The 25222-nt window shown below is 30.8% G+C and overlaps 3 protein-coding genes across 3 annotated transcripts; 2 read left to right on the forward strand and 1 right to left on the reverse strand.

The window, feature by feature from the left end:
- Positions 1–9635: 9635 nt before the first annotated feature.
- Positions 9636–9995, reverse strand: LOC113867029 (Bowman-Birk type proteinase inhibitor DE-3-like). The gene has a single exon (XM_027501944.1). It carries the CDS (start codon positions 9954–9956, stop codon positions 9636–9638), a length of 321 nt encoding a protein of 106 aa, XP_027357745.1. The 5' UTR covers positions 9957–9995.
- Positions 9996–17187: 7192 nt separating this feature from the next.
- Positions 17188–21211, forward strand: LOC113867895. The gene is made up of 2 exons (XM_027503403.1): positions 17188–17448; positions 20188–21211. Exons 1-2 carry the CDS (start codon positions 17281–17283, stop codon positions 20716–20718), a joined length of 699 nt encoding a protein of 232 aa, XP_027359204.1. The 5' UTR covers positions 17188–17280; the 3' UTR covers positions 20719–21211.
- A 2944-nt stretch (positions 21212–24155) lies between these two features.
- Positions 24156–25222, forward strand: LOC113866703. Its single transcript, XM_027501512.1, has 2 exons — positions 24156–24323; positions 24737–25222. The coding sequence occupies exons 1-2, from the start codon at positions 24156–24158 to the stop codon at positions 25220–25222; spliced, it is 654 nt and encodes a 217-aa protein (XP_027357313.1).

Below are 25222 nucleotides of genomic sequence, written 5' to 3' on the forward strand. Positions count from 1 at the left end.
GCCCACGAAATTGAGAAGCCCAGGAGGAAGAAGACTAGGTCCAAACGGCTTAATGACTTTGTGGTTCTAAGAATAGGCACAAGAATAGTGCTCGGAGTAAAAAGTGATGATTGTGTTGCTCTTTCATTGCTTATGCAATTAGTTAGTTATGCTTTTAATAGACTATAAATGTAATGGCTTTGTCGCATTTGGGGGTATGGAAAAAAGATGATTCTCCTCTCACTTTTTTTATTCTTATCTTCTATTTCTCCCTTTCTAATTCTTCTCCTTGTTGTGCTCTTATCTCTCTCTATTCTTAAGTTGCACCTATCATTTTGGTGCTTTCATTGAGAGCAATAGCCATGGAAGGAACCTCTAAAACCATCTGATTATGCCATATACGAGACACTCCTCTCCACCATGCAAACCATGACCACCAAAATCGAGAGCTTGGACCAAATCACTGAAAACAAAAACACCATCGGACTGTTCGTGGATGACACTAGTCAGCCCCTTCGACTATCCACCACCATCAAATTGGATGTTCCTCGATTTAATTAGACAGACCCATTGGAGTGGATTTTCAAGGTGAACCAGTTCTTTGACTTCCACCACACCGCTGATGACCAACAATTGAGAATTGCTTCCGTCTACATGGAAGGAGAGGCACTGAGTTGGTACTAGTGGATGCATACTAATAGGCAACTTTTATCATAAGCTGCCTTCCTACGAGCCTTAGAACTCTGTTTTGCCGCAACAGAGTTCGACACTCTCCAAGGTGCGTTGTTCAAACTGACCCAAATAGGAATAGTGAGAGATTATCAAACTCACTTCGAGACCCTTGCTAATAGTGTGTATGGCCTTTCGGCTACCTTCTACCTAAGTTGCTTCATATTCGGGCTGAAACCAGAAATCTGACGAGAGGTGGTTTTGTTTCGCCCTAACTCACTTCCCGAGGCTATTAGTCTTGCGAAGCTTCAGGAGGAGAAGCTTGCTGCTGCTAAATCCAAATTGGGATATTTCTCGAGTTTTACCCCTACTACCTCAAAAACTACCACCACTGGCCTTTTACCCACTCCCACAAACACTAAACCCTTACTTCCCACACTAGTTATCCCAAATAACAATCAAAATCCTCCCTCAGCTTGAAAATTGTCATCTGATGGTCTTAAAGCGAGATGCGAAAAAGGTCTTTGTTATTGGTGCGATGAGAAGTATGTCTCTGGACACCGCTGTAAGAAGCAATTCCATCTTCTCCTTCTAGCTCCTGAATTTTCGTCAATGGAAGAGTTGGATCAATGATTGGAAGTGATGAGTCATACTCTAGGCCCACAACTCGATCCACCATATGACCTAGATCCAGGAGAAGCCCAGATCAGTATTCACTCATTAACGGGTTAGTCCACACGGGGTTATTGGAAAGTCAACAGTTGCAATTTTAGCAGACAGTGGTAGCACCCTCAATTTTGTCCAGGAAAGAGTGGTTAAGTTTTTTTGGCCTAATTGTACAAGAGGCCCAACCCTTCTCAATCCTTGTGGGCAACGGAGAAGAGCTGAAATGTGATACTTATTGCCTAAATATGGGTCTTAAAATTAGGCCACATTAATTCCATGTAGACTTGTTAGCTCTTCCGCTAACGGGTGCGTGCTGGGAATCCATTGGCTCAAATCCTTGGGCCCAGTTTTAACGGACTATGACACCCTTACCATGAAATTCATAAAAAATGGCCAAGTAGTGCAATTAAAGGGAGAAACCAAGCCCAAACCAGCCGAAGCTACTGTGAACTAGCTCAAATGCCTCTCATCCGTAAACGCCATAGCTGAGCTCTTCCACTTTCAAATCATACCCGCTTCCTCACTACACACTCCAACCGAACCATACCCATTTCAAGTGAGTAGCTTACTTGACCAATATGAACATTTATTCGACACACCTAACACCCTTCCAGCCTCGCGAACCACTGACCACAAAATCCCAGTCCTACAGGGTTCCAATCCTGTGAATGTAAGGCCATACCGGTACCCCCATTTTCAGAAACAAGAAATGGAGAGGCTGATTCGTGAAATGTTAGATGTCAGAATTATCCAACGCAACAGCAATGCGTTCTCATCATCAGTCTTGTTGGTCCGCAAGAAGGATGGTAGCTGGAGGTTTTGCGTTGATTACCTTGCATTGAACGCCATCATAAGTAAGGACCAGTTTTCAATTCCATCAATTGAAGAACTTCTAGATGAATTGCATGGAACCCAATAGTTCAGTAAGCTGGATTTGTGATTTGGGTATCACCATATCAAAATGAATGAGGCGGATATTCATAAAACTTCATTTCTGACTCATAAAAGGCATTACAAATTTCTTGTTATGCCGTTCAAGCTTTGCAATGCCTCAGCCACTTTCTAGGTCACTATGAATGTGTTGTTCCAACCCCATTTATGCCAATTCGTCATAGTTTTCTATTACGACATCCTCATATATAACAAATATCATTAATTGAACATGTCCATCATTTAAAAATTGTGTTTAACTGCTTATTAGTTAACCAATTTTTTTTAAGAAAGTGAAGTGTATGTTTGTGCAGGTTGCAATTGAGTATCTTGGACATATAGTGTCTCGTGATGGGGTTGGCCCAGACCTAGAAAAGATACGTGCCATGACTGCCTAGCCTGTACTCACGAATCTGAAGCAGTTACACGTGTTCGTAAGACTTACAGGTTTTTACCGCAAGTTCATCCAAGGATATGCCACTATTGCGCTACCCTTAACCAGTTTGCTCAAAAAATATGCCTTCAACTGGTCTCCTACAGCCCAAGAAGCTTTTGACAATCTTAAATGTGCTATGGTCTCAGCCCCAATTTTGCGATTACCAAATTTTCAGTAAGAATTTATTCTAGAAACGGATGCCTCAGGCTTAGGAATGGGTGCAGTGTTACAACAAAAGGGTTATCCTATGTGAGAGAACTCCATGCTATCACTAAAGTGGTTAAGAAGTGACGCACCTATCTATTGGGAAGGAATTTTTTGATTTATACAGATCGAAGGAGTTTGAGAGAGTTAATGATGCAAATTATACAAACTCCTGAGCAGCAGTACTATCTTTCCAAGTTGCTGGGATATTGCTATGAGATCATTTACAAACCCGGGACCTCAAATAGAGTGGCAGATGCCTTATCTCGCACTTCAATTCTTGACAGTCAGATTTTTAGCATCACTACTCCTCATTCAGATCTATTCTCAAAGGTTTAGGACCTGAATTGAACTGATCCTATATTGACTCGGTTGATTGAGATGGTGGCACAAGACCCCGATGCTCGTCGAGATTACAAAATTCTCCAAGGTGTCTTATTTTACAAAGGCAGAATTTATCTTTCTTTCCATACTGACTTGAAGGCTCTTATACTGGAGGAATTTCATGCTACCCCTTTTTGGAGGACATTGGGAGGTTACGAAGACTTTGGGACGTATATCTGAGAATTTTTATTAGGAGGGGCTAAAACAAGATGTAAATAACTATGTGAAGAAATGTACTATGTGCCAGTATGTCAAAACACCCATGCATGCCCTGGTTGTTACAGCCCTTACGTGTACCATTTGGGATTTGGGAAGATGTTTCGGTAGATTTAATTATAGGCCTCCCTTCATTCCAAACCTATACTTTAATATTGGTGGTTGTCGATCGCCTATCAAAGGCTGCCCATTTTGGAATGCTGAGATCCAATTTTTCTGCTGCTTAGAGGGCCCAATTATTTGTGGTCATGGTTTGCAAGTTACATGAAATGTCGTGGAGCATTTTATCTGATCGGGACCCAATTTTCATGAGCCATTTTTGGCAAGAACTGTTTAAACTTAGTGACATGAAACTAAGAATGATGACTGCCTACCACCCGCAAGGTGACGGGCAAACTGAAGTGATTAACCAAATCTTGCAACAATATCTCTGCACATTTGTTCACCATCAACCTGCACAATGGGGTCATCTTCTGCATTGGGCCGAATGGCATTATAATTCTGCATATCAAACATCAACATGTATGAGTCCTTTCCAAGCAGTCTGTGGCAAGCCTCCTCCATCCCTTCCTATGCATGTGGCGGGGTCTAGCACTTTTGAAGTTGTTGATGTAGAATTGTCCACTCGAGAAGCTATATTAACAAGTTGAAAGGCAATCTATTAAAGGCCCAGGCATATATGAAGGCATATGCTGACCAGCATCGTATTTCGCATTCTTTTAAGCTGGGTGATTGCATGTTGGTGAATCTAAGGCCATATCGTCTGTCACGACCCCCTTTTTAGAAGGAATCATTAACATTCTGCCTTATTATTAATCCACCATTTACACTTTTGAACTATTTAAATATATAAATATAAATACAGAAAGTGTAAATATTCAAAATCTTCAACTTTAACATCCAAATTAAAGAAAACAACAAGCCTCATGGCATTTATATAAATAATTCCAAAATTTACACAACTATACATTACATTATATATTGGGTAAAACTATAACCCAACCGTCTAGGCCTATACTCAAATATAGATAAGCAAAAATGGTTAACTCTTTGCTAACTTCAACGTCTCTCAGCCAGACTTTCCAGCTCAAGAAGTCGATGCCTTATCTATACCTTATGCTCACATACCATCGTATGATCATTGCAGCACAAACGTACCAACACAATAAAGCGCAAGGGTAAACTTATGAAATAGACAACCTTATTAATAAAATATGAACGAATCATGAATAAAATCATCTAAACAGCTTATAAAATCAACACATAGCATATTACAGCATGTCTAGCCCATTCCCAGCCTAACTAATGCAAATGCAGCAATACAGCTTCCATTTGGTTTCATAGTCTAAGTAATCCAGAGGAACTGTTTTCCGGTTTGGGAGCGACCCATCCCGGTATATGGATCCAGACACAGCACAGTTCAACATCGTAATCAGCTCTAAATGATAATGATAATGAATAGGATGCAACACGGCACAATCAGCATATTATAGCTCAGCAATTGTTCATAATCAGCATAAACAATACAGCTAAATCAGTAGAGTACAACAATAAATGCATTTTTATACAGCATTAACAGCACAACAATTTCTCATATATTCATTTTCAGTAATTTCAGCGAAACATAATATCTCACTCAACCTCAACCACTCAGCTACATAGAAACTCTAACAGCAACATCAAGTCTTTCAACACATATTATCTCAACAAAACTAAATAGCTCTCACATCAACTAGATGCCTCAACACACACCCACGACTCATAACTCATTGCATTCAAGCTTATCATAGCACAGTTCTATAGATAATCATCAAAGTTACTTCTACAGCCCGTTATTCTCAGTTCCCACAACATAAACTAGATTAAGATAGGTAAGCTCCCCTTACCTAGGGTGAGTTCTAAAATAGTGTTCCTTGTAGTTCCCGTAGAGAGATCGACCGTTGAACCACAACTTGATCAGCTTAGATCTACTCAAAACAGCTAGATCTAAGTCTCTCGAGGAAGTGAAAGAGAAAATAAGGCAAAAGTGATAACTGAGCTCCGAGAACTCACCTAAACCTCGATGAGATAGTAGATCTCACTTTGATCGGGAAGGATCTCAGCTTTGAGAAGGCTTTGTCTAGGGATAATAGCAGAAAGAACAGAGAGAAACGAGAGAGGAAAGCTGTTTGGTGAGAAAAATGACGTTTCTGGACGCTGGGGTCCCTTAAATACCCCTCCAGCGCGCGCAATCTTGAGCAAGCTCTGCCGTCGCCTGGGTGAGCCAACCCTCACCTAGGCGAGAAAACCAGACAGCAAAACTCCTCAAATTTCTAATATTCTCGCTTGAGCGAGCATCTCATCGCTTGAACGAGCTGCATCTCGCTTGGGCGAGCAACAATCTTGCCTGAGCGAGATTGGGTCTAGAAAGCTCTCCAATCTTCCTGCGACTCCTCATTTGAGCGAGTTCCTTTCGCTTGAGCGAGGTCAGCTCTCACCTGGGTGAGATCCATCCTCGCCTGGGAAAGGTTACAATTGAGGCATCCTTATCTGATTTCGCTTGAGCGAGACAAATCTCGCCTGAGCAAGATTCTTTGCACCCAAACTCCAATTTCTCTTTCTTGGATATAATATCTTCAACTCTTAACCATACTTTCAGAACTATCCAAACTCTCAGCATATTTACAATCATTCTATAGCTCACACTCAACAGCATCACAGCATAGAATTTCAAAATAAATTTAGCTCATCACATAGAAATTATACAACCTTTATATTTCACATCTAAACATAATTCAAGTTTACACCACCCTAATCAATAGGGTTAATAATTAAATAGATGCATAATAGCAGTAATTTGACATCGTCAAGTCTCTGTGACTGATCAAAGGGTACAAAAATTGGCCAAACGGTTTTATGGGCCTTTCACCATCACTTAGTGCATTGGTGATCTCGCATTTAGATTGGACTTACCTAAGGAGTCCAAGATCCATCCAGTATTCCATGCATCCAAGCTTAAATATAATTATTTATCGTATATTTTCTATTTTACTAATAATAGGGCTTGCTAGTTGATAGTCAAATTTTAGTACATCTTTCTCTCCATATTTTTGGTTTAATTGAGCTTCATTAGTGCATTATTTTGATGTGTTAGTTTAGATTTGTGTTAGTAAGTAATTTAGGACTTAAATATAAATCTTTCTTAATTCCCGCCATAATTTCTTATTTTGACACAGTTTCTTGCAAAGACCATATCTCGAGCTACACTACTCAGAATTGGACAAAATTAATGTCCCTGGAAAGATAAGACAGAGATCTACAACTTCTCTGTTGGGAGAAAAGCCCAGTTCGAGCATCTTTAGGTCCAAAATTGCGTCACAATGTTGCGGCCCTGCACTGAAATTTTCAGAATTTGATTGTATTGTTGATTTTACTAAGTTAGGTGTTTAGGAACCTGATTAGGGAGTTGGGCCTTAATTAAGCCTAATTATTTTGTCTTTTACTTAGTTAGGTGTTTAGGAACCTGATTAGGGAATTTGGCCTTAATTAAGCCCAATTATTTTGTCTTTAAATAGAGGTTATGACTTCATGTACGAATCCTTGTTTTTCTTTTCCCGCTCATTATTTTTCAAAATTCAAAAAGTCTTTATTTTAAATTCTTTCCTTTATTTTCATCTCTCTACCTTTTATCTTTTCGTATTTTCTGGTTTTGGCCGAAGCAAGCATGATCATGAAGTAAGGCTAATCTATCAATCGGTTCAAGGTTTCAAAAACTATATCGCATTTGAGTTTTGGGTTAGGTTCTATCGAATTATCGCTCTTCCTCCTCTTTTCTGATTAGGATAATTACGTATTTTTCATGATATTGAATTTTTGTTTGCATTCTAAACAGAGAATGAGAATTTTAGATTTGAAATAAATGAATTCACATAATTCAATAAATCAATTTTTTTGAATTTCGTTAGAGTACTGGGTTTGCGATTGCAGTTCTTGTTTTGATGGAATTCATAATTTAGATTTAGATTTTGGATTATTAATGTCGTATTGAATTAGTGTTGATTGAAAATTCGTTGGAATTGTATTCGTGTAACAATGAGAATTGCGTTGTAGTGATTGAAATCTTGATTTGGTTGAACTTTATATTTCGTTTCGTTAGAATTATTCTTTGTTCTTTTCTTTTCTGTTGTTTACAATTTAATTCAAAACAATCCATCCCTAAACTAATCTGAAATTACATGATGGAACTAAAAACAGAATGTATCTTATGTCCTTGTGAGATGACCTAGGTTTACTCCTATTGCAAATTTTTTAAGAAAATCTAGTTTGTTTGATACTATTGCGACGTGGCTATCACTAGCCCTTTGACTACTAGCTCATTGGCCCACTGGTCTGTTAAATTTAAATATAGTGTTATTTGAAGGCCTTAGTGTTAAATAGGCTATTGGGTTAGGTTAGACTTCTAAAAAAGTCAAATCAAGCTTATAAAATTAGCCTATATCAGATTATAGCTTTAGCTTCAGAATTTAATTTTGTATAATAAGTCAGATTCATTTAATCTTAAATCTATCTCGACCTAACTCATTTCTATTCCTACCTCTCATTATCCGAGTTATCGTCGCTAACGATAGTTGTCATAATTAACGAAATCTTAATTTCATCTTTATATATGTTATATAATTTTAATTTTATATTTATATATAACTATTTTAATTTAATCATTATTTTTTGTCAAAAATATCATGGACTATTCTAATAAAATAATTATGATTAAAAAAATATTTTATACATAAAAACTAAATTTAAAATACATGACACATAAAGATCAATATATATTTTGAGAACAAAAGTATAATTATTATGTTTACGAGAGGAGAATGGCTTTATAACCAACATAATGTCAGATATTTTAAAATTTTTTGAATGTATATGAATTAAATAAAATAAATTCTGCTCAGACCCATATGTGAGCACGAGTAGCATAGCCAGTAACTATTCTAATTTCTAAATAAACCGTTGAAAATTATAGTGGAGATAAATATTATGTTTATGTATAATTTTAGTTTTTTAAGTTTTTCTTTTAAAATTATGCAGATTTAGTCTTTCGTTAATTTTTTTTCTACATTAAACCTGCAATTTTTTTATCTAAACTTTTGGAAGGTGTCTGATAAAAATGAAAAATAAAATAATTTTTAGAAGTTTAAAAGTAAAAGGCTTTGCTAGAATTTGAAATTTTTTTAAATATTTATAAGACGTAAGGTTATGGTTTGAAAATATTTTTTTTAGATTTTATTCTATTTTGACGAAATTTGATATTAAGATTAATAATTTTCACATTATGAATAATCAAATTATAAAATTAAAATATATTTTAATATATAAATTTAAAATAAATAATGCATATTAACATAAATATACTATGATGTCATTATACAATATAAATTTTAAGTATATAACACAATAACGTGTGCAGTAAAAACGAGTAAGTATAGTTTTAACTCGTTTTAAAAGCATATCAAAATCAAATTTAAAATTTTCAATAAAATACAATTAATTTATAGAATTGGTGAAATTTAATTTTTTATATTTTAAATCAATCAAAAATTGATTTCGAATAAAGTTGAGTTGGTCGAATGAAATCTGTCTCGAATATTCTTATATCTTCGAATCTGACTTGCATTGGCTAAGTTGGCTCCAGGCTGTTTTGATATCAGAAAATCAAAAGTTATACTTCTAATAAAAACATTTGATTTAATATAAATTTATAACACACATTTATTTTTTTATTTTAATTATATTTAATAGTTTAATGTTAACTTTTAAATGAATTTTACTAAAGTTTAAAATAAAGATAAAAGTATGAATTGTAATTAGTTCAAGCAATTAATACATATCTCCAGTTAGAGTTTGGATTTTTTTCCCCCGTGAGTTATACATATTTCTCGAATTTTGAGTTTCGATCTTTAGGCGTGTTAAGAGGAACACAAACATGTTAGTATCTTAGATACACATAACTTGAATGAGAATAATAAAAATGACAAGTTAGGAAAGAGCAAAATACAGGCCATATGTAAGAGCTTTTATTCATAGTTTTATTTAATCTTTCTTCACATAACACAAACAAAGCCTAAAGGGGCTTTGTGAGTTGAGGTTATTTAAAACATGTTGATTATACCTAGTCATCATCACTGGACTTGCAAGGTTCATAGCAAAAGTCGGTGGTGTCAACACAACGACACTGAGGAGGATAAGATAATGCACAAATACATGTTTTGCAAGCTGAGTGGCATGAACCCAACCTAACATCTGCACAGCGACATTGTGGAGGGATTGACTTTGTGCATGCACAGAGATCACAGCATGGTTTTGAAGACTCCGAAGGCTCATCCTCACTTGAGTGATGATGACGTTCACTTTTGAGCATGCCCAACTCCATGCCAGCATTGGTAATCCCTACAAGGATAAGTAGCAAGAAACTCACCTTCAGCATCATCATGTTGTTCTTCTTCAAACCCAGTTTTCTTTATCTGAGAAGTAGGAGCGGCTTGCATGTATTGTGGTGAAATGAGTTACTTATTTATACACAATTACCAACGACACAGTTCATTTAATATACTCTTCCTCCTACCTTTTTAAAAATATTTAAAAAATTACATTAAATATCGTATATGTTGATGAAACATTTGTTTGTGCTGAGGCGTATTGTGTATTCAGAAAATTTATAACAGTTTTAAACAGAAAATAAAAAAAGTATTTCATCCACATCGCACATGAGACTATTTGAATATATAGTTTTTATCTTATATAATGTATATATTTCATACAGAAACGAGATTGATTATTCTTTTTTTAGAAAAACATCGCAATAAGTTTTTTGTATAAAACAAATGATAATTTTCTATGCTGACACGTACTGTTTCAAATTAAAAAGAAAGTTTTCGTCCGTGCTATATATATATACACACGAGACATTTTTCTTAAAATCCACGTAGTTTAACTGGGTGTTGGAGCAGTGATTCTTGTCTTCGTTCTTATCTCATTGCATTTGAAAGGTGGCACACATGCAAGATATGATGGCTGAGTTTGCTTCCACGTTTGCTAGGCTCTGTCTATATTAGTAACCATGCCATGCATATAGCATATTAAAGTTATCTAAACCTATCCAGGGAAGTAATAATGCATTCTTCTTATAAAATTAATGCCTATTACAATCGGGTCTAATTTATTCTTCTTCGTGTTAAAAAAATTAAATTTAATTCACTATTACAATTCTTTTTTACTAATCGATTTTGTTTTATCGCTAACATTGATTGCAAATAATATAATAATTGTGACCAAAATTCGTGGAAACAGGTTTTTATGTTGTAATATATGTGCAATTTTAATCTTTTAAATTTTCATTATTCACATTTATTTTTTTTAATTTTTCAAATACTTAATTTAAATCTTACATTTTATTATTAAATTTTTTATATTTTATTTTGTATTTTTATTAAGTATTGAACGCAATTTTTTATTAGATTTTATATATAATGTTCAATACTTATTATACTTTTATTGAGGTCACCTGGACTGTCCCATCTGTATATAGGGAGAGAAGTAAGGAAGGAGAGTTTCAACACGTTGGAAATTACAATGTAACTCAAAACCTTAAAATAAGGAGTGTATGAATCCTTCTATTTATACACTTCTGAATTATTCATGTTTTATCGAAACTATTAAATGTAGCATGTGCATCAATTTGAGAATTGAACTGAGATTTAATAATTAACATTCATACATGAAAAAATCGAAGTCAAAAGCAACATTTCATCAAAACATTTACATTACTTTCTTCCAAACATAAAATTTCATTAGACTTCAACTGATCCTAATTTGGTGAAGACAAATTATAAGGTACAAAAGCTTTTTTTAAAGTTCAATTACATAACACAAACCAAGACTAGAGGGGGCTTAATTTGTCCATTTGAGACTTATTTAAAACTTGGTCATTAATTCCTAATCATCATCACTGGACTTACAAGGTTTATAACAAAAGTCAGTGATGTCATGGCAACTACATATAGGAGGATTCGAGTATCTACAAATACATGATTTGCATGCTGAGTGGCATCCATGTAGCCTAAGATCTGCACAGTGGCATTTATTTCATGATGGTTCCTTCTAAAATGAAAAAACTCTCAGATTGTTTATTTTAAAGTTGTAAACTTATTTTTGTATTTTTTAATGAAAGATATACATTTGAATAAAATAGACAGTTTAGATTAAGTTATCCGTATTTTAATTATATTAAACAACTCAAAATTAATGTTATTCAATTTTAAATTCAACAAACAGTTTATTAAAAATTGCTGGTAGAAAATAATACATATAAACTAATTGGTGTAAAGTTGTTTTCATTTAATATGACCACAAATTTAAATTTTAAAAAAATATAATCAGATTAAATATTTAAATTTATTATTGTTAATAATAATTTTAGTTTACTTAAATAAAATTGTCTAATGTCTGGGGTGAAGGATAGGTAAAGTATAAAACAAAATTGTAAGTAAAAATTATGGTTATTAGAAACATATTCAACTAATGCTAAGTGGCTATTTCCTTGACAAGACAAACTGATGTGAGGCATCATGTTGATGCTGCAATTATGGCAGATATTATGAGCATCTTGAGCTGTGATTGTTGCCAACGTGTTATCGTGAAAGGAATTTAGCCAAATCAGAAATATGTGATCTTTGCACGATGACGACTTCCTTCTTTGGAAACAAGCTCCTTTAGTAAGTGGGAGTTAGCTTTCCTCGAACTTGGTTTTATCTTCGTTTTCTTTTCTTGGGAAAATAAGAAATACAACCCTAGAAACAACACATTTGCATTTATATACATGTTTATTAAACACATTTAATTGATAATCTTACAGACCATTATATAGTCCTTTGTTAATTGATTAAAAAGCTTAATGTGATGTTAATTGGACATGGGTAATTCTAGAATAAAAACACCGATCCAAGAAAAAGAATTGATGATACAGAAATCAATCAAATTATTGCAGTAATTGTCAAATAAAGTTTACGATTGCCTTTTTGAGCACTAACTTATAATAACTCCTTGGCTTAAGAAAACAATGATATCAGAAACAAATTTAATAATAAATATACAAGCTCTTGTTTGACGATTTTTTTTAAAGAACACTTTTAGAAGAAGAAAATAAATACACTTGTTTTATTTGATTTATCTTAAAATAATCATTTGTGCGTTTTGTTGATAATGTTGTCGCCGAAGCAAACAAATTTTCTCAATATCCATGGTATAGTAATTTTTTCTTAATAGACAACACTTATCACAGTTATTACTATTGTCAAAGAAAATACTAAATTACTTTTTTTTTGTAATTTTTAAATAAGTAATAAAATCTCTCAAGTGATTAACGTATGTAAAATCAATAAAAGATTGTTACATGTAAACACGTGTATATATAAACAAGTAATCAATAGGCAGGTGATTATCATCTTTGATGTATAATTAGTTTAGTAGAATTGAAATCGGAGTGATAGCCCTCCAAAATTCTTGTTTAGCACTCTCCTTCCGTTTATTGTCTTGGTTCTTAAAACTTAATAATAACTTTTATTAAAATTTATAATATATATTATATTGATAATATTAAATATTAAAATTTTAATAAAAATTTATCGTTTATCAATTCTTTATTATGTGGTTTTGAACATAAATTAAAAAATTATTATTATTAATTTAATAAAAAATAATACGATAAATTTGTAATATAATAAATTTTTTATTAGTAATCCTTTTTCCTTAATTAGGAAACGACAAAACTGGTGGAGTTGAGGAGGACGGGTTCGATGTGTTTGGGTAAAAGCATGTCCAATAACTTTTTCTCAACTCATAATTTAGATGAGAAGGGGACACAGAACTTAATCTTAATTCACTTTAGATCCTTTTGACCATATTCCTTTTGATTCTTGCCAATAATTTGGAAAGGTAATATAAGATAAAGTATGATATCTTCACTATTTTGCTCACCAAAGTTATACATATTAACCTCCACATATCAACTTTCACAGCTACATGCCACGAATACATACATATTTTCACGATATATCATCATCACAATTAATTAATTCATTAAATATTTTCATAATCTATCTAATTAATGCTAGTAAAATTCAAACAATTAACAACATTTCTAATTATACAAGTAATTACTACATTTATTTTTTTATATTAAAATTTCACTCAAATTAACCTATGATTCATCGAGAGAATTAAAAGGTAAAATTTTCTTCTAATTTAACGTATGATTTCGAATTTAAATTTTAGTAAATATAATTTTTTTATAAGCACAAAAAATTATATTAATATTGAGTATGAGTGATATTCATCCTAAAATTACAATAGAAACAACTATAAAAATTATAAATTACCAAAAGTTATGGAATAAACATAAATCCATTACAAAGCATTCATCTAATACTTTCTAGAGAAATAATAATTTGAAATTTTTTAACAATTCTAAGTACCATCATTATAAGAGAAATAACTTGTTGAAAAATATGTTGTAATTGTGAGTCATGCTTTGTATTTAGTATTCTCTATTACCAAATTTGGATCTACACTGGCTTGTGAAAAAGTGATTACATTCCTATACTTTTAAATACTCTATAAAACCATCATTCATACCATAAAAGTAGCTTTCTACGTTTTGTTATACGTAATTACATGTAGAAAACTCAGCGAGGTGTTGCCACCCATAAACCGTAAATTAGTAAATACAGTTGTATAGAAAGAATTTTACTGCTCATGATAGTTATATATTTGATCCAAACAAGATTACCTACGATAAATGATACTTATAGTCTAAAATATAATTTAAAATTAATAATTAATATGATCATAAATTTTTATATGAATATAAAAATAAATAATTTTTTTTTCTTATTGAGTGAAAATAGTTTGATTTAATGTCCCATTCCTCATATAGTAACACAGGCAGGCACGTACAAGTGGAGATAGATTATTAGCTGAGGGAAACATATATAGTTGGATATGAATCATATATGATGTTGATATGTATAGATGAAGATGTGTGGAGAGAATCTTGAAATGTCTTCTTGTTAGATAGATTGTAATGGCAGCTAAGCCTTTGCTGCTCCATCTTTTCTCTTCCACTTGCTTAAAATACTAAACTTACAATCACTAAAGAATAAATAGCATTGGGCCTTTAATTATTTGAACAAACAAAAGCAAATATTTTTAATTTCATTTCGTAAAGTCAAGGTTTTTAGGATCATAGTGTGACGATTTTGTATATACAAGAATAAATTAGATACTAAATGAACATATATTCTGAAAGATAAAAATTGTACATACTAAATGATTCATGAGGCAATTTACATACTATGAAACACTACAATTTTTAATAAAAAATTTATTATATTTAACTTCATATATATGTAATCATAATATATAAAATTATCATAAATAAAAAAATTCTTCTTTTAATTATTCTATGCAGTTAAATGTTTAGAATTCAAGCTTAAACTTATCTAACAAAATATTACTAATTAATGTAAGGTAATACTAAACTAATAAAGTCTATATAAATTTTAATTAAAACAAATTAATATAAACAATAACTAAAACTTCTTTCATAAATTAAAAGTAATTTATTTCAGTTATATAATTTTTTTAAATATAAAAAAATATAAATTATTTATAATTTTTATATGAAATTTTTTAAAAAAATTTATCAAAATCATGCACCGGCCTACGCACGTATTTGACACGAAGATACACAAATCATGCAGATTGTAAACCCTGAAAGCCAGGCTGCTAATGCATTGAACCTATCAATTGTTCAATTCCTGGCAGAGTAGTTCAATTGCAAGATATTCTATCGATTGTTAGCCAAGATTTTCCTTTAGTAGTATTTTAAATTTTGATATTTTTCATAAAAATTTTTTTAGCTCTATTATATAAAGGTGTACAATTTTTTCATTGATCGTATATCTTTATTTTAATAGATAAAGTTTATATTCATACTTATGAATTTGATTATAAAGTGTTTTTAATACTACTATTATTTAAATTATATGTTAAAATGTTCTTGTAGAATATTCAAATTAAAATAATAAAACTCTACTTGGTTAACTTGTTTTTCTTCTGAACTACTCTCCGGTAGTATGAAATGGCAAAGTTAAAGAAGCAACCAAACGAAAGTCACATTCAACTTAATATTATACCCAAAAGTATGGCATAGGACTTATACTTACAAATGTGTGGAAATTTTTGAGAAGTGCAAAGATATATGAACTAAAGCACTTATTCCATGCGAACAATACACTTTGAAGATTTCCACAGGCACAGTGGCTGCTGGCTTATTTCAACTAGTAGCTACACCATTGAACCTGAACCTAGCTATATATAATTTAATTATATGCACCGAAACATATGTAATTTTAGGCTTTCATTATATAGAAAAGGCATGAAACATATGCATTGAATTGACTTTTTGTAAGATCCATCCAGCAGAAATTCTTATCACTTTTTCTAAAGTGATTAATTATGTAATTTTTAATTAATTAATTTTTCATTAGAATGCATCTACTTTTTTTTTTTGTAAAAAAGAAATATCTAACTTTGTTTGTGATAAAACAAATTAATTAAATTTTTTTATAAGTTTCCTTTCGTAACAAAGAGATATATAAGATGCTATTAAAGAAAATGAAATTGTTTTATTTTGTATCCATAAAAACAAGTAAAATAAAAATAAAATCTAGTGCTAGAGCCAATTGAGAATGACTCTCTTAATTGGTTTTTTCAGAGGCACTATTCTTTTGTTTTTACGAAGAAGACAAACTTAATACCTTTTCAATCTACTTTCTATTTTTTTTTTCTCTTTTAATACATAAACCTTCTTAATTGTGAGAGAGAGTAAAGTGATTAAAAAATATCTCTGTAAAAAAATTAAGTGTCAATAAAAAGAAGTATAAAATGATTTAGTGACAAAAAAAAAACGAGAATAAATTAAAAAAGTGTAAAATTACATAAACTAAAAGCGTAATTAGTTTACCCTAAAATGTAATTTGATTCCGATTTACTCCTCAGTTTTTTTCTTCTTTGTAAGAACTGTTCAGACACATTTTAGTTAGTTATCTGTAAATCTTCTGTATGTTCTCATTGAAGTTGGGACTCTGCACTGATTCTAGATATCCCCTAACTCTAAATTTAAATGATTTGAAATGAAAATATTTTGTTTGAATGACTAAATTATGATTGAATTTATTGATGCTACTTGATTAGCCCTAAATCACGAATCTCATTTTTCTTTCATTTGTAAAATAAATTAATGAAAATGGTGCGAAGCCTCAACCATTGGAAAACGCCAAGTGCATAGTCTTAAATAGAAAATTATGTTTATTTTGTAAAAACAAGTGTCGCTATTGGGTGGGGAATCAGATTTGATACCTCTAGCTAGATTCCATTTGTTTTCCAATGTATATAACTAACACATTTAGACAAAAACAATTACAAATATTTAAACATTACTTTCCACGATAATACAATAATTTAACATGTTAGTATCACTAAAATTGATTTTAGTAAAGCCCAGTTGCCAACAACTTTTGCTTTTCATTTTGTTCCACTCACATGATTTTCCATTATATATAGAGCTTCATTGCTAGGTAGGAGAAAGAATCTAAGAGAATCACGGGATAGAGAAACAGTGTTAAAGTGCACACACTCTCAACACATAACCCTGTGAATCATATATAAAGGGGAGTGAGAGAGAGGATAAAAAATAAATGGAATGGAGGAATTATTATTTGGATATGGTGCTTGTTCCATTAGGATTTCTCTTAACCATTGCTTATCATGTTTGGTTGTGGCATAAGACTCGCACAGAGCCCTTTTCCACCACAATTGGAACCAATGCTCATGCTCGACGCTTCTGGGTGCCTACCATGTTAAAGGTATATAATCTTGTCCATGAAAACCTTAATTACAAATATTTGTAATTAGTTCTTTTTTTCCTTCATCTTTTTGTTCAGTGTAAGCATATTTGCATTTGAGAATGGTAGTACTGTAATTCTAAACCTAGATATAGATCTCGTTTAATAGAGTTTATAAAAAGTTTACAAAAAATGGTTTATGATTCTTATAAGATTTATTTTTGATTTGTTTCACTAATTTTTTTGATATACCTTGTTACAGTAAATTATTTTTAGTTTATGGTGATAATTTTTATAGTTAAATTTATGACGTAAATATTCTTTTAAAAATAATTATTAGATATGTGCTGTGTATTTAAACACATTCATTAAAAAATAATAATTTCTTGCCATTAATCTATACTAGTTTTTCATATGTTAATCTTCATCTCCTTTGTTCGAGTATTTCCATAAAGTTCTGTGGTCAAATACTTTGTGAAGAGCTTCTTAGATTCAAGTAGACACGGGAGACAAAGATATAAAGATTGAATGCATACATTAAGGGAAATAATTATTTACCTGCAACTTTCAGTTTACACTATTCTTACAATTAAGAAAGCATTAATAAAAAAGAGGAGAAAAAAACGTAAAATAAAATGAGTGATGTGACAGAGAATAAACAACTAAAATGTGCTTTTTTTTTTAATAAATCATAACTTATCCATTGGCCTGGTGAATGAATCTGATGGATGGTTTATGATTAGACAGCACGAATTTGATTCTTTCTCAACCTTTTGCATGTTTCATCCTCGAAATTTTGATTTTATCTCCCATACTTGATCAATGCCGCATGCTGTTCCCAAAGGTACTTGGAGTTGTGAAAAAGCATGTTGTAGATTAAATGCACTATGCATGTGGAATCTTTTGAACTCCTTGAAATAAAGTACTTTATTTCATTCATAATTGAATTCTAATAGAAAATCAATTTTAAATAGTATTAGTTTAAGAGTTCTATTTTCATTTACAAATCATGTTGTGTAATATTCATTCATAAATTCAAGAAAAAGAATTTTATTGGATATATTTTTTGCTTTAGTCCCATAAATGAATAATTTGATTAAAATTAATTTTCAAAATTTGAAATTTTAGAGCATGTTTGTTTTGATTTTTAAAATGAGTTTTACTCTTTTTAAAAATTAAAACAGACATGCTTTTAATCTTTAAATTTAACAAATAGTTTATTATATCAATTTTTATTGTTAAAAAATATTAAAATTAAATAATAAAGTGATAATTTATTAAATTAAGTGATACGTGATAATTTATTCTAAATACAAATTTATATCATTCTACTATCTTTTAAAAATATTTCTCTATTTTTTACTTTTAATATTTTCAAACAATAAATTTTATATATCACCAACTTTCATGATTCTACTTTATCTTTTTTCAACTAAAAGAGTTTCACTCACTCTTTACAATTCTTTCTTTGGTTTAATTTAAAATTTCACATTTTATTTCAAATACAATCCAATAAATTCAAGTTCTCATCAACCTAAACTTCACTTCTCGTCATTCTCGTCATTGCACACCTAATAAAACCATCTTTAAATTTAATCTTTTTCTAATTCACTTACACTCCATCCTCTCATGCCCCTCATTACCCCTTGACCCTTTAAACATCACTCCCTTCAATTATAAGAAATCATCATTTGGCTTCAAACAAAATTAATCTCTATTGTACCTCTTTGTTTATCAATTTGTTTCAAATCTTCACTTAAAATTTTAGGTTTGAGTCTTGGATTTAGTAGTTTAGGTGATAAAACATGAGATGAAAAAATTTTGTAATGCAAAACACATTGTAGGAGTAGTATAAAAAAGAAAAAGACAGCATAGAAGAAGAGAGAACAAAAAAAATAAAGAAAAAACCTTATTATTTGATAAAGTTAAAAATTAATAATAATAATGAACTATTTTTAAAAATTATAAAACAATGTTATTTTGTGTGTAGAATAAACTATCACAATTACTTAATTTTAATATTTTTTAATAATAAAAATTAACATAATTAATGATTTTTAATTCTAAAAATTAAAATTTTAAATTTAAATAATACTGTATATTTTTAAGAATTAAAGTAAATATTTATGAGATTTTTATCACTTTAGAATATTGAATACATTTGTGTGTGCGGATGAACGTAATTTGAGGACCTAGATTTATTTATTTATTTTCTACGTAATATGGGGCCTTTTGCAAAATATGAACCATCTCTTTCATTTCAAAGTGGGTTACCTAAAAAAAAAGGTTTTCTTTCGTTTTTTGGTCTGGTTGAAAACAATTTCTTCACAATCCATAACATTACTTTAATCCTTTTTGCCACAATGCTAATTGCTAAGTGGGCCACCCGTTTCTTTCCTCACAATATTGAAGAGTCTATTCACTTAATTAAGGCTAATACTTTAGAAAAGATAGTTAGATATTTAAATTGGGAACTTCTTTTTCCGTGCCACCATGTGGTAGTGGCAATGATCAATAGCCTAGGTAATTTAATTTCCATTTCATATTGAGCATATGTGTAAGCATTCTTCTACTCAGAGTTCTAATATTGATTTAAAAATTTAATAAATACCTTTTTATCAAAATTATAAAAAAGTATAACATTAAATTTTTTTTAATGCAAAAAATACGTTTAATTTCTTAATTAATACCATGAGATGCTACTTAACATTTTGCTATTTGTAAATCCGTATTCTCATCAAAACATTGTGTTCATGGCAGGACATTGAAAAGAAGAACATCTTAGTAGCTCAAAGTCTTCGTAATCTTATCATGGGATCAACTCTTATGGCCACAACCTCTATTCTTCTCTCAGCTGGTTTGGCAGCAGTTATAAGCAGCACTTACAGTGTGAAAAAGCCTCTTGATAATCTTGTCTATGGATCTCACAATGAATTCATGGTAGCACTCAAATATGTGACACTCTTGACAATATTCTTGTTCTCATTTTTCTGCCACAGCCAATCAATAAGGTTCCTCAATCAGTTGATCATCCTCATTTGCACCCCACAAGATGCCATGTCCTTGGTGACTCCAGAATATTTAACTGAGATTTTGGAGAAAGGAACGATTTTGAACACTGTGGGAAACAGGATATTCTACTCAGCACTCCCTCTTTTGCTTTGGATCTTTGGTCCAGTGCTGGTTTTCTTGTGCTTCATAGCTATGTTACTAGTGTTTTACAACCTTGACTTTGTTTGTGGAAGCGTGAAAGCAAAGATGGTGCTGAATGATAAAAGTGACTTTGCATGATTTATTAAGTCATGTCTAAAGATGCATTTGGAGGAGTTAATCAACAACTTATGAAAGTAATTTGTCATTTTTATAATTTTTTTAAATTTTATTTTAATAAGTTAGTATAATTTATTAAAATTAATAAACTTTATGATTAAATTATAACGTGATTTTTATATTAAATAATTATTTAATTACACTATGTCTTAAAACACGTATTTAGATAAACTTATTTTGAAAAATAATAATTTATTTTCACAGTTCTGTGAGATAGCTTAAATAAGAAACAATATTTATGCTAAAAATAATCCTATCCAAACATGCACAGAGACCATGGAATAGATTAGATCAATGTGTATGTGTCATCATGCGTATGTCTTGTTTCCAACTTTATGTTGCAAAAAAGTAGTAGTATTTTACTCTTACAAGTAACAAGCGCATGCAGAAGCGCTTTATTGAAATAAGGATAATTCAAATGACTTTTTGCTCATAAATGGCTTTGAATATGATTACCATTATATAGTCTTTTGTCTGTCTCCACATCAAGCCTTTTCCTTGTGGCACCAAGAGTTCTTTTCATTGCTGAATGAAATAGCAATGTGTAACACTGTAACGTGTTTCGATTTTCCTGATTTATTAAGTGCACTTGATTGACTAATCATATTGGGAGGCACTATGTTTTTGGTTATGAAAGGTGGCAGATTATTGTGGCGTAATTTATGAGAGCCACAAGCTTAAACCAAAAAACTTTTATTATGGGCTTAAAATTACTAGCAATTCTTATATTTTCACACTCATTTTTTTTAATATTTTTTCTCTTCTTTTTGACATCATTAATTACGTCTCTTACTTTCTCTCCATTTTTATTATTTTTACACATTAGAAAATTTTGTTTTAGAGCTCACAATGTTCTTTATAATTTTGGGGGTCTCTTCCATTTCCATGTACTTTCTATCCTTCGGATCACTTGACTCCTATTTATTCTCTTTCTATCCTTCCTTGGTAGACTTGGAGGATCGATGGAAATGATATTTGTGGGATAAATTGCTAGCTTAGTTAATTTTTTATTAGGACGTGTTTGTGAGTCTTTTTCTTAACAAAATAATCACTTCTATTTTAAAAGTTTTTTTTTTCACAAAACTGTAGATAACAAGAAATTATATTTTAAAAATTAATTGAACAAAGAAATAAAATTTTCTTACACGGGTATAAATATAAAAATTCTTACACTCTGAATCTTTTATTTAAGATCTTTTAACAAAACATGCATTTTGACTCTAATTGGTAAACTAATTAAAAGCTTAAAGCTCATAGCTTGCAATTAATGAACAAACAGAAAACTCCAAATTTGTAGTTATATCTTTAACTAGTTGATTTAATTAGAAAAAAATTGTTAAATCTAATTCTAAATCTGATTAAAATATATTAATAATTAAAAAGTGTTAGGATTATTTTGTGGTAGTCTAAATTATTTTAAAGGTTAAGGAGGATAAAAGTAAAAGATAATATTGACAGCTAATTTTTAATGAGCTAAATGATGTTCGAAGTAATTTTTTATAAGATAGTTTTTTTAAGAAATTATAAGCTTCTTTTATTTATTTTTTTCACCAAATAAATAACTCTACTAATTTACTAATTAAAAACTACAATAAATAAACTATAGGCCCAAGTGGGTTCAATGTTAGGGTCTTCTCATCACTTCTTTGCGAAATAGCTTGTAAACAAAAACTTGTGAATACTTATTTTAATGGGCGTATATGTAAATAAATAGATTAAGTACTTATTTTAATGTTTTTAAAATTAAACCGGAACGTTGTTGTGCTGCTACAAAATTGATTTATGATTTATTAGTTTAATTACTAATAACTTATATATATTAATGAATATGTAAATTACCTATAAAAAAATATTTCAGTTTAACATAATATAATTACTCTCAATACACGATACCTGTGGTTTACACAATTAATAAAATAATAAAACAATTGTTGTCAACTAAATAATAATGATTCAAACCAAAAATTGAATAATCACACATTATATTTATCCGAAATAATATTGCATTTATTAGTAGAAGACGAAGCAGCAGGCACGGCCCATTCACTAACAATTAATAATTTTTTATCACTTGAAATATTATGATATAAATTTAATTATATCATTTAAAATAAATTAAAAATAGTTTATAAAAACCATAAATTCTTTTAATTAAATTATCTTAAATGAGCTATTTATAATTTACTCAAATGCATCCAACGAAACTGTAAATTTAGAAATAGAATATAAACGGGGCTGAATATTCTTTTATTTTATTCTTTAGAACATTCTTTTTGTTCTCTTGCACGTAAACACTGGGATTCTTTTCCGTCATTTAGTTTTCAAAAATCACAGCAAATATACAGAACTGACAGAACCAAGTTCCCTTCACTAAATAAAGTGAGTGGCATGATGTACTTTGGGTGATGCCATGTTAGGTGTAAAGTGTAAGGTCGTGTGTCATGAATTTGCAAACGAAGAGCATGTTAGAGAGATGCCCACGATAATATATCACTGGGAAGATTATTCCTTATCATCACAGCTAACAATTATTGAATCTAATACAATTTATAAAGCAATCTATGTTCACTGTCCAAGATTTTCACTATATAATATTTCATTTTTGCTTTTCTTTGATCATTATCATAATTATTTACTCGTTTAAAATTTTAAAAAGATAAAAAAATGTCACAGTTGAACATTAGAAAACAATAATTTTTACTCTTTAATTGCAACTATCTTTTCAAACACTGATCTTCAACTTATTGTACATATTTGATATATCAAATAGTTAGCAAATTAGCTCTTAGTTCGTCTGGGATTGTGGATACATTGAACTTAACCTATAGTTTTCTTATTTTCCTTCTAGAGTCTGTTATATTTTTATTTCAACTCTCATCACCATAGATCCTATGCCAAATTTATGTCATTTGAATTGTATCTCAAATGAGGTCTTGGTTCACCACATAGACCCATTATTGCAAATAAAAGAAACGATCTCACCCATACCACACTTTAACTAGTTTTTGGGGGACTATTATCAGATATATATCTAATTATTCATGACTAGTACCTACGTATATATGGAGAGAGAAAGAGAGATGCAAAATAAATAAATAAAAATTCCAAAGAATATTAGTTAGGAATTTACAGGATGTGACTTAAAATTGATAATTCGGAATTAGAATATATTTGGTGTAAACTTTAACAAGAACAATGGAATATATCGTACAACTAATTAAATTCGCTTCTCCAGAATTATACGAACCTCTTTCTCGCATTCGATTTCAATTCCCAGTTGAAGTTTTTAAATATCTCTAATACAATGTCACAAGTCAAAACACACGAGAAGGATATAAAGCTTCTCTGAAAGGCAAGAGAAGTGAACACACTTGAAAGAGAGGTAGATTTATACACATATGGTGTGGAGGGCATTGTATTTAGATGTCATGTTAATACCCTTAGGGTTACTCATAAACTTTGGTTACCACCTTTGGTTATGGCATAAGGTTCGGACTCAAGCTTTCTTAACCATCTTCGGAATAGATATTGATGGCAGGTGTTTGTGGGTTCCTACCATCATTAAGGTATGCCATTTTAGATTCCACATCCTGTTTTACATTGAGAATCTTAAATATTATTTATTCTTATCTTAAAATTTCTTAATTATTAATTATTTTATACTGTTAAAAAGCATGCTTATTTATAAATATAATCATGATTTAAATTTTTCTGTTATTTATAAAACTCAAACTGTTCTGCATATTCTACCTACTTAAATTTATCCAATAATATGCTACTTTCTATATATAAAGATTAAAGAATCTCTTTAACCACTTTACAAAAATTACTCTTAATCTCTATTCGTTTAATTAATTAATGTGAATGAGAGCGAGAGAGTATTAGGTAGTAATTTACTACCTTGTTTGAATAAGTTTTAATTTTTTTTCCCTTCTTACAGTATTCTTCCACAATATATACGTAAATTTTAAATTTTCAGGATATTGATAAGAAGAACATTGTAGCAGTCCAAAGTGTTAGGAACATGATGATGGGGTCAATTTTTATGGCCAGCACAAGCATCGTTCTCTGCTGTGGCCTTGGAGCAGTGATTAGTAGCACTTACAGTGTGAAGAAGCCACTCATTGATTCAGTTTATGGAGCACAAGGGGAATTTGCAGTGGCTTTAAAATATGCAACTCTGTTTGTTGTATTCATATTTTCATTTCTTTTTCATTCTTTGTCAGTTTGTTTTCTCTGCCAATTGAGCATCCTCATTTGCACACCACAAGATGTCATGAGTTTGGTTACCCAAGAGTATTTAATTGAGATATTAAGAAAGGCCACTATTTTGAGTATTGTGGGAAACAGGGTTTTACACACAGGGCTTCCCCTTCTTCTTTGGATCTTTGGACCGGTGATGGCATTTTCATGTGAGGTTGCCATGGTGTTGGTGCTTCATAAGCTAGATTTTGTGTCTTCCTAG

The sequence above is a fragment of the Abrus precatorius genome, unplaced genomic scaffold (genome assembly GCF_003935025.1).
Source record: "Abrus precatorius isolate BTA unplaced genomic scaffold, Abrus_2018 Scaffold5, whole genome shotgun sequence".
Taxonomy (NCBI): domain Eukaryota; kingdom Viridiplantae; phylum Streptophyta; class Magnoliopsida; order Fabales; family Fabaceae; genus Abrus; species Abrus precatorius.

Excerpts from the sequence above, each read along its gene's own strand:
- LOC113866703 (XM_027501512.1), top strand. The coding sequence starts at position 24,156 with ATGGTGTGGAGGGCATTGTATTTAGATGTCATGTTAATACCCTTAGGG. Across the intron at positions 24,324-24,736 it reads GGGTTCCTACCATCATTAAG|GATATTGATAAGAAGAACAT; the intron begins GTATGCCATTTT and ends TTAAATTTTCAG.
- LOC113867895 (XM_027503403.1), top strand. The coding sequence starts at position 17,281 with ATGGAATGGAGGAATTATTATTTGGATATGGTGCTTGTTCCATTAGGA. Across the intron at positions 17,449-20,187 it reads GGGTGCCTACCATGTTAAAG|GACATTGAAAAGAAGAACAT; the intron begins GTATATAATCTT and ends TGTTCATGGCAG.
- LOC113867029 (XM_027501944.1), bottom strand. The coding sequence starts at position 9,956 with ATGATGATGCTGAAGGTGAGTTTCTTGCTACTTATCCTTGTAGGGATT.